Source organism: Leopardus geoffroyi, chromosome B2 (genome assembly GCF_018350155.1).
Source record: "Leopardus geoffroyi isolate Oge1 chromosome B2, O.geoffroyi_Oge1_pat1.0, whole genome shotgun sequence".
NCBI classification, from domain to species: Eukaryota; Metazoa; Chordata; class Mammalia; order Carnivora; family Felidae; genus Leopardus; species Leopardus geoffroyi.
In genome coordinates this window covers 75,330,811-75,349,750 of record NC_059332.1, presented here as the reverse complement: position 1 = coordinate 75,349,750, position 18,940 = coordinate 75,330,811, and the positions used below count along the sequence as shown (strand labels likewise).

The following is an 18,940-nucleotide window of genomic DNA, read 5'->3' as shown; positions in this document are numbered from 1 at the left end:
CATGAGAGGCTACTATGAACAATTATATGCCATCATATTGGATAACCTAGAAGAAATGAATAAATACCTAGAAACATATAATTGACTGAGACAGAACCATGAAGAAATAGAAAATCTGAAAAAATTCACAATGAGCAAGGAAATGGAAGCATGAGTCAAAAATTCCCAACAAAGAAAAACACATGATAGCTTCACAAGTGAATTCTACCATTTCAACAAGAATGAATGTCATTACTTCTCTAACTCCTCAAAAAAATTGATATGGAGGCAACACTTCCAAACTCATTTTTTGAAGCCAGCATTATCCTCAGACCAAAGCCAGATGAGGACCCTCCAAGAAAAGGAAATTACAGGCCAATAATCTTGATGAACAAAAACACAAAAATGCTCAACAAAATATTAGCAAACCAAATTCAGTAGCACATTAGAAGGATCATGCACCATGATCAAGTGGAATTTATCCCTGGAATGCAAGGATGGTTCACTATATGCAAATCACTAAACATGGTACATGGAAATCATATGATTTCAGTAGATGCAGAAGAAGCATCTAACAAAATTCAACATCCTTTCATGATAAAAACTCTTAACAAATTATATGTAGAAGGAATGTACCTCAACATTACAAAGGCCTTATATGATGTGCCCACAGCTAACATCATAGTGGTAAAGCTGAAACTTTTTCCCTTAAGATTAGGGACAAGGCAAAGATGACCACTCTCCACTTCTATTCAGTGTAGTGCTGGAAGTCTTAGCCAGAGCAGTTAGGCAAGAAGAAGAAATAAAAGGCATCCAAAAAGGAAAGGAAGAAGCAAAATCGTCTCTGCAGATGACATAATCTTGTATGTAGAAAACCCTACAGACTCCACCAAAAAACCGTTAGAACTAATAAATGAATTCAGTAAAGTTGCAGGATACACAGGCAACATACAAAAATCAGTTACATTTCTATACACTAACAACAGACTATCTGAAAAAGAAATAAAGAGGACAATCCCATTTACAGTAGCATCAAAGGAATGGAATACTTAGGAATAAATTTTCATCAAGGACATGAAAGATCTTATACACTGAAGTGCTGTGAACATTGATAAGAGAAATTGAAGAAAACACAAATAAATGGAAAGATATTCTGTATTCAGGGATTGGAAGAATTAATATTGTTAAAATGTCCACATTACCTTTTTTTAACCCCTTCCAAGATTTTATTTAAATTCAAGTTAGTTAATATATAGTGTAGTATTGGTTACAGGGGTAGAATTTAGTGATTCGTCACTTACATACAACACCTAGTGCTCAACACAAGTGCCCTCTCTAATGTCCATCACTCATTTAGCCCATCCCTCCACCCACTGCCCCTCCAGCAACCCTCAGTTTGTTCTCTGTAGTTAAGAGTCTCTTATGGTTTGCCTCCCTCTCTCTTTTTATCTTATTTTATTTTTCCTTTTTTTTCCACCTATGTTCCTCTGTTTTGTTTCTTAAATTCCACATATGAGTGAAATCATATGGTATTTGTCTTTCTCTGACTTATTTCACTTTGCATAGTACACTCTAGCTCCATCCACATTGTTGAAAATAGAAAGATTTCCTTTTTGATGGCTGAGTAATATTCCATTATACACACACACACACACACACACACACACACACACACACACACACACACCACATCTTTATCCACTCATCAGTCAATGGACATTTGGGCTCTTTCCATAATTTGGTTATCGTTGATAATGCTGCTATAAACATTGGGGGTGTGTGTGCCCCTTTGAATCCGTATTTTTGTATCCTTTAGGTAAATTCACACACATATAGTCAATTACCAGGAATACACAACAGGCAATTGCTGGGTCATAGGGTAGTGCTATTTTTAACTTTTTGAGGAACCTCCATAATGTTTTCTAGAGTGGCTGCATTCCCACCAACAGTGTCAGAGGGTTCCCCTTTTCCACATCCTCACCAATATCTGTTGTTTCCTGGCTAATTCTGACAGGTGTGAGGTGGTATCTCATTGTGGTTTTGATTTGAATTTCCCTGATAATGACTTATGTTGAGCATTTTTTCATGTGTGTTAGGCATTTGTATGTCTTCTTTGTAGAAATGTCTGTTCATGTCTTCTGAACTAGGTTATTTATTTTGGGGTGTTGAGTTTGATAAGTTCTTTATAGATTTTGGACACTGGCCCTTTATCAGATATGTTATTTGTAAATATCTTCTCCTATTCTGTAGGTTGCCTTTTAGTTTTGTTGATTGTTTCCTTCACTATGTAGAAGGTTTTTATCTTGATGAAGTCCCAATAGCTCATTTTTGCTTTCGTCTTTTTCCCATTGCGTATTCTTTCCTGCTTTGTCATAGATTAGTTGACCATATAGCTGTGAGTGCATTTCTGGGTTCTCTATTCTGTTCCATTGCTCTGTGTGTCTGTTTTTGTGCCAGTTCCATACTGTCTTGGTGATTACACCTTTGTAATACAGCTTGAAGTCCAGAATTGTGATGCCTCTCACTTTGCTTTTATTTTTCAACATTACTTTGGCTATTTGGGGTCTTTTCTGGTTCCATACAAATTTTAGAATTGTTTGTTTTAGGTCTTTGAAAAATGCTCATGTTATTTTGGTAGGGATTGCATTGAATGTGTAGATTTCTTTGAGTAGTATAGACATTTTAACAATATTTGCTCTTCCAATCCATGAGCACAGAATGTTTTTCCATTTCTTTGTGCCTTCCTCAATATCTTTCACAAGTGTTCTATAGTTTTCAGAGTACAGATCTTTTACCTCTTTGGTTAGATTTATTCCTAAGTATCTTATGGTTTTTGATGCAAAAATGTCCATATTACTTACAGTGATCTATAGCTTTAGTACAATCCCTAGAAAAACTGCAATGGCATTTTCCCATAAATATAAAGTAATCCTGTTATTTGTACAGACCACAAAAGACCCCTAGCAGCCACAGCAGTGTTGAGAAAGAACAAAACTGAATGCATCCAACTTCCTGATTTCAAACTATAGTGCAAAGCTATAGTAATCAAAATAGTGTGTTACTGTTCTAAAAACAAACCCCTTCACCAACAGAACAGAGATCCCAGAAGTAAATTCACACACATACAGTCAATTACCAGGAATACACAACAGGGAAAGGATAGTCTCTTTAATAACTGGTGTTGGGAAAACTGAATATCCACATGCAAAAGAATAAAATTGGAACTTTATTTTATACCATACAGAAAAATTAACTCAAATGCATTAACAACTTAAATATAAGACCTGAAACCATAAAAAACCCCACAGGAAAACAGAAAAATCTTTTCAACATTGGTCTTAGCAATTATTTTTTTTTTGCATATGACACCAAAACATAGGCAACAAAAGCAAACATAAGTAGGACTGTGTCAAACTAGAACACTTCTGCACAGCAAAAGAAACAATCAGTAAAATGAAAATGCAGCTTCCAGAATGGGAGAAAATATTTGCAAACCATGTATCTAATAAGGAATTAATATCCAAAATATGTAAGGACTCAATTTAATCGCAAAAAAACAAATAACTTGATTTAAAAATGGGGAAAGGTCCTGAATAGACATTTTTTCAAAGAAAACATATAGATGACCAATAGATATATGGAAAGGTGTTCATTATCACTAATCATCAGGAAAATGCAAATCAAAAGCACAATATTATATCAGCTCACACCTGTTGGAATGGCTATACCAAAAAGAGGTAACAAGTACTGATGAGGATATGGAAAAAAGGGGACCCTATACACTTTGGGAGTGTAAATTGGTATAGCTGTTATGGAAAACAGTAGAGAGCTTCCTCAAAAAATTTAAAAAATAGGACTACCGCATGATTTACTAATTTCACTTCTGGATGGATACACACACACACACACACACACACACACACACACACACACACGTATCAGAGAGGTTATCTGCACTCCCATATTCATTGCAGCAATATACAGAATAGCCAAAATATAGAAATAACCTAAATGTCTGTCAGTGGACAAATAGAGAAGGAAAATGTGTTTTATATATGAATAAATATAACTATATATATATATATTCATTCATTCATATATATATTCATTCATATATTCATATATTCATTCATATATATACATTCATATATATATATATGTGTATATATATATGTGTGTGTGTGTGTGTGTGTATATATATATATATATATATATATATATATATATTCATTCAGTGGAATATTATCCCGCCCTAAAAGAGAAGGAAATCTTCCAATTTGCAAACACATGGATAAACATGGAAGACATTATGCTAAGTGAATAAGCCAGACACAGAGAGACAAATATGTATGATCTCACTCATTATGTGAAATCTAAAACAGTCAAATTCTCAGAAGGAGAAACTAGAATGATGGTTGGCAGGGGGTGGAGAGTAAGGCACAAAATGGGGAGACATTAATCAGAGGGTACAAATGGTCCATCGTAAGATGAGTAAGTTCTGGAGATCTAATGTGTAGCTGGTGACCATAGTTAATAATACTGTTGTATACTTGAAATTTGATAAGAGAGTAAATCTTAAATATTCTGACCACAAAAATAAAGGTAGTAACTAGCAGTTATGTGGGGTCATGGATGTGTTATGTCGATTGTAGTAATCATTTCACCAAATATATCAACTCATCACATTGTACATCTTAACTATATACCTCAATAAAGCTAGAGTGGGTGGGTGGAAGAAACAGCACAAGTGAGACATTAACTAGCTGATGAGGAAACCAGTAAAATGATAAATACAGTTCAGAGGACATTTCAAGGAACTTGGTATTTATTGGGATTTGAAAAGAAATGTTAGAATAAGTTGACTAGGTTAGATACAAAATTAGTTAATGCCCAGTAGGTCAATAAAAGATCATATCTTGAGGTTATCTTCTTCTCCCAGGCAGAATATAAAAATCACTTATCAACAAGATCTGTAACTTTTAATATATCATTTTAGAGTCAGAATCCTTAATTAACATTTAAATTGCAAAGCCAAATGAAGTTACCTTCCCCTAGATAATTAAATAATCCTTGGGTGAGCTTGCTAAACAATGTGTCAGTATGACATCAGAGTAATGCTATAATCTCTGGATTGTATTTCCAAGTTGTTTTGGCAACAGAATAAACAACAGATAACCAGTCCTGCAATAAAGTTGCTATTTATAAATATGAGCATTTTAAATATTGGTGTTTTCCCACTGAAAACATTTAAACCTCCTGTATTGAAATGTTCAACTCTTTTTTTTTTTTTTTTTTAATGTTTATTTCTTAGAAGGAGGGAGGGAGAGAGAGAGAGAGAGAGAGAGAATGAGAATGAACGGGGACGGGGCAGAAAGAGAGGGAGACAGAATCTGAAGTAGGCTCCAGGCTGTCATCACAGAGCCTGATGCAGGGCTCAAACCCATGAACTGTGAGATCATGACCTGAGCCAAAGTCGGACATTTAACCGACTGAGCCACCCAGGTGCCCTTGAAAGGTTCAACTCTTAAGCCTACAGCTATCAATTTTTTTTAAATAAAATTGCTCTTTCAACTTCACTTAACTTTGTTAAATTTCAGTTGGTAAAAGGAAAATATTCTTGCTGAGATTTTATAAGGGCATTCTTCTGGTTCTCATGTTTTCATTCTGAGCTTCAAGTTTCAGAAATTTTTGATTTTTTCAATTTACTAATTTTCATTACCACAGTATCTTATACAATCAATTGTGTTTTCTGGTTCACTTAAGAATGCTCCAAATCCATATCCTTAAATCAGACTTTTTATGTCATAAATTCTTGTAAATGGCTTTTAGAGAATTTTTATAATTTAAAACTTAGTGTTAATTATAATTTGTGGGGTTATACGAAAATTTTTCGGTTTTATATGAATATAATAACTCTTTAATTCTGTCAACTATTTAAATCAGTATGTATTCACATTGTTAATTTTCAGAACTTCTCAAACATTTACTTAGTGACCGAGTTAGAACTTTAATGAATAACCAGTGAAACCTTATAAACCATCTCCTTTTACCTTATTCTTTGGCATGAAATTGAAGAGAAATTCTCCTTTTCTTTTTCTTTTTCTTTCTTTCTTCCTTTCTTTCTTTCTTTTTCCTTTTCTTTTTCTTAAATTTTGCACCAAAAGAATGCCAAGTAAAAAGTAAAAGCTAGATGAGATCTTTTAAACTTGCACTGAAACAGTTTTATTCATTTCCATCTTCAAGCACTTTTTGCTAAGACACACAATACTGTAAAGAATAGTTATAATAACCAATTTTATGAGACTACATTTCAGCCTTTACTTGTTAGAAATAAGTGACCATTGAAGACCAAAGCATTAAGATAGCAATGGATAAAGAAGAAAGCAGAATCGTGTGATTTTAGTCAGGGCTGTTCAGGAGGGACATGCAGTTTGTGCCTTGCTCAAAGGCAGAATGAGAGGGGCTAAAATCCAGCCCACTGTCTGCTATTCAAGCTGTGACCCTTTTCATCCTTGAAAAAGGGGTGCTTTTCTTTTCCTTATCTGCTGGCGCAGACGGAACACTTTTTATATAGTACAAAGCACCTTCCAGGCTAATAGAACCTTGGCTCAGGACCTGATGGTCACTTTTTGATAATTAGACATCATTAGTCTTCTGTCTCAAGAAAATGTCTATGACTACAGTATTTCATAGCAGTAGAAAAATCAGCTAGAGAGAAAAATACTAATAAATTCTCTAATTCCCAAGCAAAATAGTAAAAATTATAAGTCTTAAGACACCGAAGTAAACTTGCATAAAATGAAATGGAGTAATATTAGTCATGTTCAGTTTGCATTTATCCTACAGATATGCCAGGGTAGTAGAACATGATGCTAAATTGTAACAAATATATTTTGGCTCATTTGAGCCAAAATAAATAAATAAAATCACTTTCTCAGTCTTGTTCGATGAAATCAGGTCACTACTATTATTAAAGCACATTTTAATTTTGTATAACCAGACAGTAAAATACAAACTCTAAAACTCTTTTAGACCTATTTGGATATTTTTATCTGACCATAATGCTAGTAAGAGGATTCACTTTCCAGCATTCATGGCCACGTCAGATGTTTAAGAATTTCTCTTGGAGGTTATACATACTGATAAATATTGGCATTTTAAGGGATATCTTGTAACGAGGGTATTTTTTTCTGTTGGTGTAAGAGACAACCAAATTTTAGCAAATTCATATTTTAGTAAACCTAAGTTAAATAATGCATACAAGATTTGCATCTGTTGACCAATAGTGAGCATTTTTGACTGAAAGAAGATAGAGCTTTTTGTAATCTCTGCCTCTGGCCCCGTAATAAGGAGAGTGTTTTTCTCTTCATAATAAATTCATCTCTCAGCACAAACAAGTGAATATGTATGTTGTATTTCTGTGTGTCTTAGAAGTGGGAAACAGATCATTACTTATTATAAATGTTTGAAGTGAAATTTCTAACTTTTTGAGAAATACAGAATTACTGCTAGGGTTTTATTAGAATTAAGAAACCTAATAGAAATTAATTACCAACGTGCATTTGAAGGCTCATCATTATTATGCAGTAATATGACTTTAATAGTTTTCATGGGGAATATTAGCCATAGTATAGGCAATTTTGGTGACCTATATTACCATTTACTTGCTAATTAAATCTGAGAGGCATATCTATGGGCTGTTTAGGAAACATGCCTTGTACACACACACACACACACACACACACACGCACAGAAAGATTTATAGAAGCTTTGAAATTCATATTTCTGTAATGAAAATTATAATTTGACTTAAATATTAGCTATTGCTATTGTTATCATTAACAAGCATTTGATACACTCCAGGCATGGGTGAGCACTTTAAATATATTAATACATTTAATCTTTTACAGTAACCTAAGAAGTTTAGCTGCATATCACTGCAAAATACAGATTTCCTTGTTAATTTGGTTATAGTTCTGTTTCCTCAATTACAGTGAATATTTTCTAGTAATTTTCTTAGTTCAAAAAAATATGTCTGATTATGTAGTACTTGCAGTGAATTGAACTCTGCTGCTGTGGGTTTTGGGGCAAGGGTTTGTATAGTTTAATCCCTTATAAAAAGTGGTAGCTTTGAGAATAATAACTATTCCCATCATCCTAAAGTAGGGCTTTCTTTTATAGTAGGGAAAATTTTGCATAAAGCAAGAAATAAGTAACATAAATTATATTTCCTCCAGAAAATTCAGATTTTAGAGACTAAAACCTGTGGCAAAAGTTTTCAGCATCAGTAATGCCCCAGTATGTTTAATCATCATAAATTTTCCTAGGAAATTTTACTCTCTATCTTTAATCATATTGCAAGCAGTCTTATAGCCCTCCATCTGAAAAAAACAGTAGTCACAAGCAAGGAACTAGTGTTTTAATCTTTTATAATTTTTTTAAGGTTGTTTTTGTTTTTTGGGTTTTTTTTTTTTTTTTTTTGAGAGAGAGAGAGAGAGAATGAGAGCGCATGCACACAAACAGGGGAGGGGGCAGAGAGAGAGGAAGGAGAGAATCCCAAGCAGGCTCTGTACCCACCAGCAAGGAGCACAACACAGGGGCTCGAACCCACAAACTGTGAGATCGTGACTTGAGCTGAAATCAAGAGTCGGACGTTTAACCGACTGAGCTACTCAGGTGCTCCTTAATCTTCATACTTTTAAAAAATATTTCTATTTCTCTCCTTCTAGTACACATAGATAGTCTTCTCCTTTATCACTTACCAAATGTACAAAATAAAGTGCCCATTCCCTGTCATAGACAATCGCAGGTCTGGAAACTTAACATCACATGGCTCTTAGCCCTTCTAAGTCAGATTGCATCTTGAAATAGCCATTGATAAAACAAGGCTAGAGAGAGTCCCACCAATGCCAGGAGAATAGAGAACCAAGTCTTTCTGGCTTCTGATGACCCACTTTGGTTTCCAATTAAAATTTTAGGGTGTATGACTATTGAGTAACAGTTGTATTGGGCCTGATTCTACTGGTTTAAGGAATTATTGGAAGGACCTTCTTTTTCTCAGGATTTGGGACCTGATCATCTAACAGCCCCAAATCAGTATAGCTCCTCTTTGCTTGGTGTTCATTATGCATACATTCTAAAATTAAAAAACTGTTTCTAATGTGATGTACCCTGTATGTTATCATTTTCTAATGTAATGAAATGTATAAGATTTGGTTAGGTAGAGCCTTGATTACCTTAGTGTATCTGTAGAGTGCTTTATCTAATATTTATTGGGTTTGAAATTGCTTAGTTAAATGAATGTGATCATTTTTTATTGAAAAAAAAATTTAATGTTTATATTTTGAGAGAAAGAGACAGAGCAGAAGTGGGGGAGGGGCAGAGAGGGAAGGAGACACAGAATCTGAAGCAGGCTCCAGGCTCTGAGCTGTCAGCACAGAGCCTGACACGGGGCTTGAACCCATGGGCCATGAGATCATGACCTGACCTGAAGTCGGACACTTAACTGACTAAGCCACCCAGGCGCCCTAAATGAATGTGATAATTTTTAATGTCAAATTTATGTTTCTCAGTTTTTTAAAATGTCTTCTAGAACTTTTAGTTTATTGAGTTCTCATAATGTTTTTAAGCCTCTTAAAAAAAATAGCTCACTAATGACTTCTGATAAAATGTCTTCATGATTAAAATAAATTTCCAGTAACATTCATGAATTCAAATATGAGCCCTGAGGCTTATCACATGACTGGGAGTATGTGCATACCATTGGACACTAAATGTTTAACCTAAAGTCATAGTATAGTTAAGAATTACCCCTCCCAGGCTTTTTATTTGGATCCCAACTGTAATCTCACTATGGAACACTAAGAAAGTATGTACCTCTGAAGGGAGTGCAGACCTCAGAAGGGCTGAAAAGTGTTAATGCCACACAATCTCTCACATTCATCTTAAAAATAATTCTCGGGGCGCCTTTGTGGCTCAGTTGGTTAGTGTCTGACTCTTGATTTCCACTAAGTTCATGATCTCATGATCTTGAGAAATCGAGCCCTGTGTCAGGCTCTACGCTGATGTCTGTGGAGCCTTCTTGGGATTCTCTGTCTCCCTGCCCCTCTCCCACTCACATGTATACACACACTCTCTCTCAAAAAAATCTGTTTTAAATAATAATTCTTATATGTTGTCACATAATGTCTATAAATGGAAAGATTATATATTGAATTGAAAAACCTCTGAGAGTGTGAAACTTATGAAGAAAAAAATCATGTAGTTTGAGGGGTTTTTTTTCCCTAACTCCTAAGCTTGCATTCAGTTCTTTGACTACATGTGTTATGTTCTTCAGTCAGACTCTAGCTATCATAAAGTCTCTCTTTATTCTGTGGTATTCTGGACTGAAGTGACACATCAGATACAGAGGATTAATAAAGTTCGATCAACTACAGTTTCTTCAGAATTGATATTTATCCTATAGTAAATCAGTCAAAGCAGATGAAATGATAAATCTGACAATAAATTGAGTTTGTCAAAGTTGTTTAGTGCTGACTTCAGGTAAGTGTCTTGACCTTGCTCTCTGTGTTCCCACCTATAAAATCGAAAGCATGGTCTAGAGGATCCCTACAGTCCCTTCCTGCTCAAACATTCCATGATAATAACAGATGATACATTATTTTTTAATTACAAATGGTTCAGAAAGGCGCATAAAGCTAAAACATCTTCAGTTAGTACCTCGCCCTGCTCGGACGTTGGTGTGCTTGCGTGTTTCAGCTCTCTCTTATTTCTTCATACGCTGACACATAATGGACATCGATAGACCTTTTGGGAGAGGGTGAGTAAAGCTTTATTTTAAACTTCTGTTTTAAAAGAGACTTCTGTCTCTTCATCACTTCCTTAATTTGATGATTTGGAGCCTGGTACATCTTTTGTCCTTTCCTCTTCCCTCCTGTTTGTTCTTTGTCTGTGGTACAACACAGATTCTCTGGCTGCAATTTCCTCTGTTCCCTCTGAAGCACAAATTTCAGACCCATTTGCACCAGAGCCTGCCCCTCCTACCACAACTGCTGAAATTGCAACTGCTTCAGCCTCTGCCTCAACTACTACAACTGTCACCGCTGTCACTGCTGATGTGGACCTCTTTGGAGGTTAGTCAGTCACATCACTGTTTTGTCCTTTTCCTTCCAGGTTTGGGAGTTGCCTTAGAGTTGAGGTGCTTAAAAATGTTCACGTGATAGGACAACATGTCAGAGTGTTTACTTTTTAAATGTTTCTTCATGTATATTTATCAACACTAACTTTATCAATTTCATCTTCACTTAATTTTAGTAGCTTTAGAGCAAAGATTGCAATGCTTTAGGCCAGTGTGATGTTTCCAGTTTTTAAACATCGGGATTTAAATTGCTGTTAGAACCCTTGTCCCATGTATGTCCCTGCCCTGCAGCATCTATGTGAGAGTGGTGCCAGGCCTCTCTATCACATTTAGGTTTGGCTTCTTGACCACCTTCAAACTAGCTGAACGAATCATATTTGCAGAATATGGAAGGGGAAGTTCTGGCTTAAGTTATTTTTTAAGATTTGGAAAAAAAGTCATCCAAGAGTAGTTCAGATTTGGAGGTCTCTGAAGAAAGTTTGGGGATACGCCCATTTTGTAACTGTAAGCTTGTTCTGTACAAGCAAAGAGTTGGATCATCTTTGGCCTTGGAACTTTGAGAGATCATTTGATACAACGCTCACATGCTGATTGAAAACAGGTTTAGGTTAGACTTTGAAATGATCATCTGAAAATACACTTTATGTTCAAATGTAAATTCTGACAGAGTTGACTCACAGCTGTGAGCTTGCGTCAGGTATCCTAGACTCTGGCGGTATAATATGCCTGGACCTTATGAACCGACCGAAGCTAGTGTGTTTACATATTCCCATCTGAGCGGTGCTAATGTCCACACCTGGAGAAGTGCTCATATCAAATACATGCATCGAATAGTGTTATATTCATCATAGTTTTGTGTTTCTTTGTTACCGTATAACATCTTTCCCGGGGCATTTTGAGAATATGGTAAAGAAATTGGAGGAAGCAAGTGATGGGGACAGCGGGACAGATTTGGCAGGCTCTCGTGGAGTTAATACATTCCCCTGGGAACATACACTTACTGGCCCGTCCCGCTGTGCCACCCGCCATGCCCCAGTCTCTGAGGCTTGCCAGCACTGTCTCGGACAGGAGCGCTCCGGTGGACACAGCACCGTTGCCATTGTTTCACACAAGGAAGTTGCCGCTGCTTGCAGTGAGGCCATTCCTGTTGCAGGAGAAACCTTTTTTTAAAGTGGGGGAAGGGGGTTTGCAGGCTCTTGCATATTTTATTGAAAGTAGTCAACCACTAGTGAAAGTTAGTTTTTCAGTTATGCCTCTATAACTTTGAGACCAAAAATTAAATTTTCAGCTTAAATTTGTAAAACGAACTTCTTCACACACCCCCTTCCCCCCTCCCCATTATTAGTATTGGGTACGGGTGGTTTCTCGTACGCTCATCTTTTCAGAAACACTTCAAGGAACATATGAACAGGACAGATAACTATTTTGTGCTTAAATATTTCTACACCTTTAGCTGTTTAGATTTTTATTTTTCAATCCAATTGTAAGGAACTTAAGTGCCTTTAAGAAAACAGTCAACTCCATCTTGCTTCCTCCGTGGCTCTCTAGAATAGTAAAGCCTGATATAGTTCCTTGAAATAGTCTTTGTGCCATTATGCTGTTTGTGTTGATCATTTATGGCTGATTTTTCTACATTCGTCAATCAGAAAGACCTGTATATTTGTAAATATTTTCATGGTTATTTCTATCCTGAAATACCAGTTTAAAAGACTAATACTGCAGAAAGTCATGTAACTTAATCCCAAAGAATGGGGCTCTCCTTGTGATTTTCCCAATATCCTTTCTAGTCATCTGGCTGTAGGTAAAGTGAGTACATCTGTAAATCTCATCATAATTATTTTTACTGATCTGGATAGCTCCATAAACTATCTCCTGACCTCTTAGCTGTAAAATCTCTACCTTTATGGCCAGGAGTCTACAGGTGTCACAGTTGCACAGTTTTCAGTGATATTCCCTAATTTCTTTCATGTTCTTTATTGATTTATAACGAGTCATCTAGAGATGGGCCATGTTGTGTGGCCATTTTTTTTCTTATTTTGTGTCACTAAAATGGGCAAGTGGTAGAACTCTTAAATACAATAAGGGCACCAGATATTTTGTTTACATGATTTTAAAACATGCACTTTTGAGGTTTTATCTAGCTCATACAGCAGTATTAAGTAGATGTCTTTTTTTTTTTTTATGTTTATTTATTTTGGAGAGAGACAGAGACAGAATGTGAGTGGGTTAGAGGCAGGGAGAGAGGGAGACATAGAATCTGAAGCAGGCTCCAGGCTCCTAGCTTGTCAGCACAGAGTCTGACATGGGGCTCGAACTCACGAACCGGGAGATCACGACCTGAGACAAAGTCGGGCACTCAACCAACTGATCCACCCAGGCGCCCCAGTATTAAGTAGATGTCTTTATTTTTTTTTCAACGTTTATTTATTTATTTATTTATTTATTTATTTATTTATTTATTTTTTGGGACAGAGAGAGACAGAGCATGAATGGGGGAGGGGCAGAGAGAGAGGGAGACACAGAATCGGAAACAGGCTCCAGGCTCGGAGCCATCAGCCCAGAGCCTGACGCGGGGCTCGAACTCACGGACCGCGAGATCGTACCTGGCTGAAGTCGGACGCTTAACCGACTGCGCCACCCAGGCGCCCCTAAGTAGATGTCTTTAGAAATAAGTTAAAGAAATTTATTTCTGGGAAGTAGTTAATTGTTTAATTTCATGAATATTAAATATTAAAACATTGATATTTCTATGCACTCATAATAAATTTGAAAAATGGAAAATGTCTGATATTTTTAAATATTCACATTGATACCCCACGTAACATTTTAGTTATTTCAATGTAAGTCATTAAAAACATTTTCAGAAAATTATATTTACTAAACACTTTTTTTTTTTTTAATTTTTTAACATTTATTCATCTTTGAGAGACAGAAACAGAGTGTGAGTGGGGCAGGGGCAGAGAGAGAGGGAGACACAGAATCTGAAACAGGCTCCAGGCTCTGAGCTGTCAACACGGAGCCTCACGCAGGGCTCGAACTCACTGTGAGATCATGACCTGAACTGAAGTCAGAAGCTTAACCGACTGAGCCACCAAGCGCCCCACACTTTATTTTTTAAAGTGAACTTTTAAGGGGGAAAAAATGCTTTCTGTGATCATACAGAACAAGACTACAAGATAGTATTGTACTTTTAAAGATTAGTAAAATTTACAGATGTTGATAAAAATAAAAGACAGACTTCTCTAAAATATTCTATTTTTCACTTATGGATGCTTTGCCAACAGCAGCATATTGTTTGTGACAACACAGGGTTTTTTTTTTTTCCTGAGCACTCAAATGCTAATTGATACTAATTCCTCTACACATTCACCAGGGTACACTTTCAGTCACCTGTGTCAGTTTGGGAGCAAGCTTTCAGGAGCATGTAGTCTGTGAGCATGAAACCAAGTGGCTGGAAAACCAGAGAACTTCCCTCACAAGCCTGCTCTCATTTGTGCAAGTTGGTTAACAAACTAAGTACTAAGTACTTAAATATAAGCACTTGAATCTAGATTTTGTGTAAGATTCATAACCTGGGACCTTTGGGGAAGACTGGAATGGTGACTTTCAGGTTGTTGACAGTGATTAAAACCCCTGTCCAAGTAAGCGATTTAAAGATGGCTCATGGGACTGGAGAAGATGGGGAGAATCCAAGCTGGGAAAATGGTAGCTATACGAAATTTTTAGAAAGGTAGTCACATGATAAAAAGTTTGAGAGAAAATTCTTCCTAGATTGCTAGAGGGGAAAAAAAAGACTGGTCCGTAGCAGTGGCTGGGAGACTGTTTTGCTGGGGAAGGCCTGGACTGGGTCCATAATTATAGAACAGCAGGAACATGCATTTCCAGGAAATGGCACGGGTTGAAAATAGCCAGTATGTAAAAATGAACTGCAAATGGGTAACAAGGGAAAGAGAACTTGATTAGAAAGAGCTTGAGTTTTCAAAACTGGAAGGTTAATACTGCCTTTGATAATGAAAGAAAACTAGGTAGTAAAACAAGTTTAATTTGTTTACAACAACAACAAAAAATTCTATTACCTCTCACAGCTTGAGGGCCAACTGAGCTCTGCTGGACAGTTCTCATTCATGGTCTCCTTCCTGGCTACAGTCGGGCTGGGGCTGGTGTTACTCAGGCAGTGGCTGGGGCTGCAGTCTTACTCATGCACATCTCTGCCTTCTGGCCTGGGAAGACAACCAACGGAACCTGGGGCAGCTGGGCTCCTATCTTTAAGAGAACCTCTGATGAGAATAGATGAGTTTATAATCTTTAATTTTCAGTAACAGGAGAAGCATTTAAAGGAGATACACATCTTGCTGGCAGGGAGGAAAAACCTCTTTTGAGGACATGGTTACAAATATGTGTTTCACCTGCTTACACGTAAGTGGTAACTGCAGAGGGAAGCCCGTAGATATTTATTTGACCCGCGTCCCCAACACTGACATAACTGGTGTTTATTCCATCAGACAAACACGAAATAGTAGAATGTGGCATGGTTCATAACAGTGTGTCATAGTGGTTAACACAAAGCCTCTGTCATTTTATAGCCAGATGCTGACTCTACCATTTGCCTGCTGTGTGACCTTGGTCAAGTCACTCAGACTTTCCAAGCTTCCATTCTCTTATCTACAGAGTAAAGATAATAGAATCTACATCATGAGATAGTTATAGGAATTAAATTTAATAATGTCATAAAACATTTACACAGTGACTGGCACATGAACACTCACTAGGGACAGCTATCACTGTTTCTACTAGTTCTAGTATTATTATCCTCACTTCTATTTATAGAAATAAAAAGAAAAACTGACCTGACCCATGGCAAAATACTCTCAGCCCTGCCTACTTCCTCCTATACTTTCTTGTGTTCTGCCCCAGCTCTTCAGGTATTGCTCTAAGCCCTCTCTATCACAGCACCCTTAGCATGGCTTCTGGGGAAGCAAGACTGGCCTATCCACACTCCAGTATTATTTGGCCTCTCCCCTGACTGACCTCTGCTCAGAAAACATATTCCCTTGTGTAGCTGAGGGAAGTAAGCAAACCAAATAAACCTGTAAGATATGAGTAACTGATTGTCTCATTATGTCTTCTAAGGATATTTGTGTTTTTATAAAGAAACTTTTAACCCAACTGTCTAATTTCATGTTTGTTGTTCCACTTAATGCTGGGCCTCAGGAAAGGAAAACAGGAAAGTCTGTTTCATACTCAGATCAGTTTGGAACATGCTCCGTTAAACTCAGAATCAAGTGCCTTGACTGTGTAAATCTCCAAGAAAGGGAAGATACTGTGTAGTAGTTCACAAGCATATCTGACCATTTCTTTTTAATGGCCAGAGGAACAGTGTTCTTGGGGACACTTGTAGATATTGTAGAAGGCAGTATTTTAGGATGAGAAGTCTAGCAGGTAAGTGGCCAATTCTAGATGGGTGTTGGTCCCCACTTTCAAGGAGTTTCTTCTAAGCAAATCATATTTATGTTGGCTCATTCTGTTGTACTTTCAAATTATAGAATTTCTTTGAAAACTCTGGGTTTTTTTGTTTGTTTGTTTTTTACCAAACTAACATGGTTTACTGGCAGAAATACATTGGGTGCCATTTGTACACATCAGCCATTTATATATTTATAAATTGGGGCTACCTGTTTGTTAATGAATTTTCTGCTCTAAATAGTAATATGCTTGTAGTCTTAAATGAAACCGTGTTTTTAGTATGTTGAAACTAGATCATTTTCCAAATAATGAGAGCAATACAATATTTGAAAACAGCAATAAACTTAAGTTGAAATAAAGGCAGTATGGTGTCATCCCCTAGTTTTGTTTTCTATTTCCTTAAATCCTTGCTTGTATCTGAAAATGCTTTTCAAGGATAACAAAGACTTAACTTTTATGAGTACTTAGTAAACTTTTCATGTTAACAGTGTAATTTTTCCTGTACTAGACCATAAAATATTTTTTTAACTAGAATTATTTGTTTACATTTCCATCATATGTTTAATTTTATGGGCATTAAGGAAAACATCTATGTTTGGTAGAAACCACCAGTCGGAGACATCTTAGTAACATAGTGAATAAGTATTACCTAGACATGAAAGATTAACAAGATCCTAAGTTACATAATAAAGTTATTTTTGTGTTTTAATTTTCACATCCATTAATTTCTAATGATACATAAAACATGCTTCTCAGAGCCCTTATACAATGAGAATCCTGTGGCCTGATGGATCCTAATAGGCCTCAGCAGTATGAACACTGTATCCTTTGCATGTGACTAACATGAAGGAGTGCAAAGAATCATTGTTTTGTGACTGCCAGCAGCGCATGGGCCGTAAAAATGCATTTTAAGAAATTCATGTTGTATAAGGGAGCCTTTTTCGCAATTTAACTTGGTTCTTTTACTATATTTTCTTCTCTTTTTATTCCTTTTAATTTCTGTTGTTTTAAAAACTGCACCCAAGATGCCTTTGCAGCTTCTCCTGGGGAGGCCCCTGCAGCATCCGAAGGGGCCGCCGCACCAGCTACCCCAACCCCCGTAGCGGCAGCGCTCGATGCATGTTCAGGAAATGGTGGGTTGAAAGTCATGAGCAAGTCTGTTGTTTCTCTGTCCTCATGTGAAACTCCCATAGTTAGATGTGGCCATGTTTTTCTAACTTTAATCTCTTCCGAGTAGCAAGTATCATTCACAACGGAATAGATAGTGCTGGCACTTAAAACATTAAGACGATCAAGTGCATACTTAATCAAAATTGACAATTTCTCAAGATTGACAATTTTTGTCAGTGCAAGTATGCTCTCTTAATGTTTTTGTCCTTCAACGCTATACTGTACTCCTTTCTAACACTGAGTTCTAATATATAGGCATGTTTTAATGAGTTTTCAAAGCTACCAAATTGCCCAGTTTGAGGGTTTGAAGAAAAATCTCTGATCCTAGACTGGAGGCTAATCTTAACAGTACTTTGAAGTGTTCCGGTTTCTTAACTGTGTTACCCACTAAGTTTTTTTTCTCTTTAGAGAAACGTCCAAACCACTGACCCTTGCTAATAGGCTAGTAGTGCCAGTAATGCAATCCACGCAGCCCAGTGCCTAGCTAGTGTGTGAATATCTGTGTCAGGTGTCTCTCACCCTAGTTGTGATGCCTCTCTCTTGTCTCTCTCCTTACGATGCTGTATGTGTCTCCACTTTCCTTTCCAAAAGACCCCTTTGCCCCGTCCGAAGGTAGCGCAGAGGCTGCGCCCGAGCTGGACCTCTTTGCAATGAAGCCACCTGAGACCAGTGTTCCTGTAGTTACCCCTACAGCTAGCACAGCCCCTCCGGTTCCCGCCACTGCTCCTTCTCCTGCTCCCGCTGTCGCAGCTGCCGCTGCCGCCACTACCGCCTCCGCCACCGCCGCCGCCTCCGCCGCCACCACCTCCGCCGCCACCACCGCCGCTCCTCCTGCTCTAGATATCTTTGGTGGTAATTCTTTGTTGTTGTTGAACTCTCTTCACCTGGTGGATTGAATTCTGATAACTTGAGATACCCTGCACACACAACTGTTACTGCATGACTACCGTGTAAACTACATGCTTTTCTAGAAACCGTTTGCTGCTTATTTCGGAATTGTCCCACGTGCGCACTCAGAACCGGAAATGTGATGCTGTGTCGGACTGCTTTGTCGAGTTGAGTAAAGGCATGTGTGTTCTTGGTCTTAGATTTGTTTGAGTCTCCTCCTGAAGTCGCTGCAGCGCCTAAGCCAGATGCTGCTCCTAGCATAGACCTGTTTGGTACAGGTAAACATCTAAAGCAACCCCCTCC

At 37.2% G+C, this 18,940-nt stretch overlaps 1 protein-coding gene across 14 annotated transcripts in view; it reads left to right on the top strand.

Moving 5' to 3' along the window:
- Positions 1 to 18,940, top strand: part of SNAP91 (synaptosome associated protein 91) — a 149,027-nt gene that overhangs the window by 91,009 nt on the left and 39,078 nt on the right. For 12 of the 14 annotated variants that reach the window (XM_045498925.1, XM_045498924.1, XM_045498918.1 and 9 more), the window contains 5 exons: positions 10,784 to 10,798; positions 10,944 to 11,111; positions 17,605 to 17,712; positions 18,341 to 18,601; positions 18,838 to 18,915. In XM_045498925.1, the coding sequence (XP_045354881.1) occupies positions 10,784 to 10,798; positions 10,944 to 11,111; positions 17,605 to 17,712; positions 18,341 to 18,601; positions 18,838 to 18,915 (630 nt within the window). The remainder of the gene's footprint in view (positions 1 to 10,783; positions 10,799 to 10,943; positions 11,112 to 17,604; positions 17,713 to 18,340; positions 18,602 to 18,837; positions 18,916 to 18,940) is intronic. The other 2 variants (XM_045498920.1, XM_045498923.1) reach the window with 2 other exon arrangements.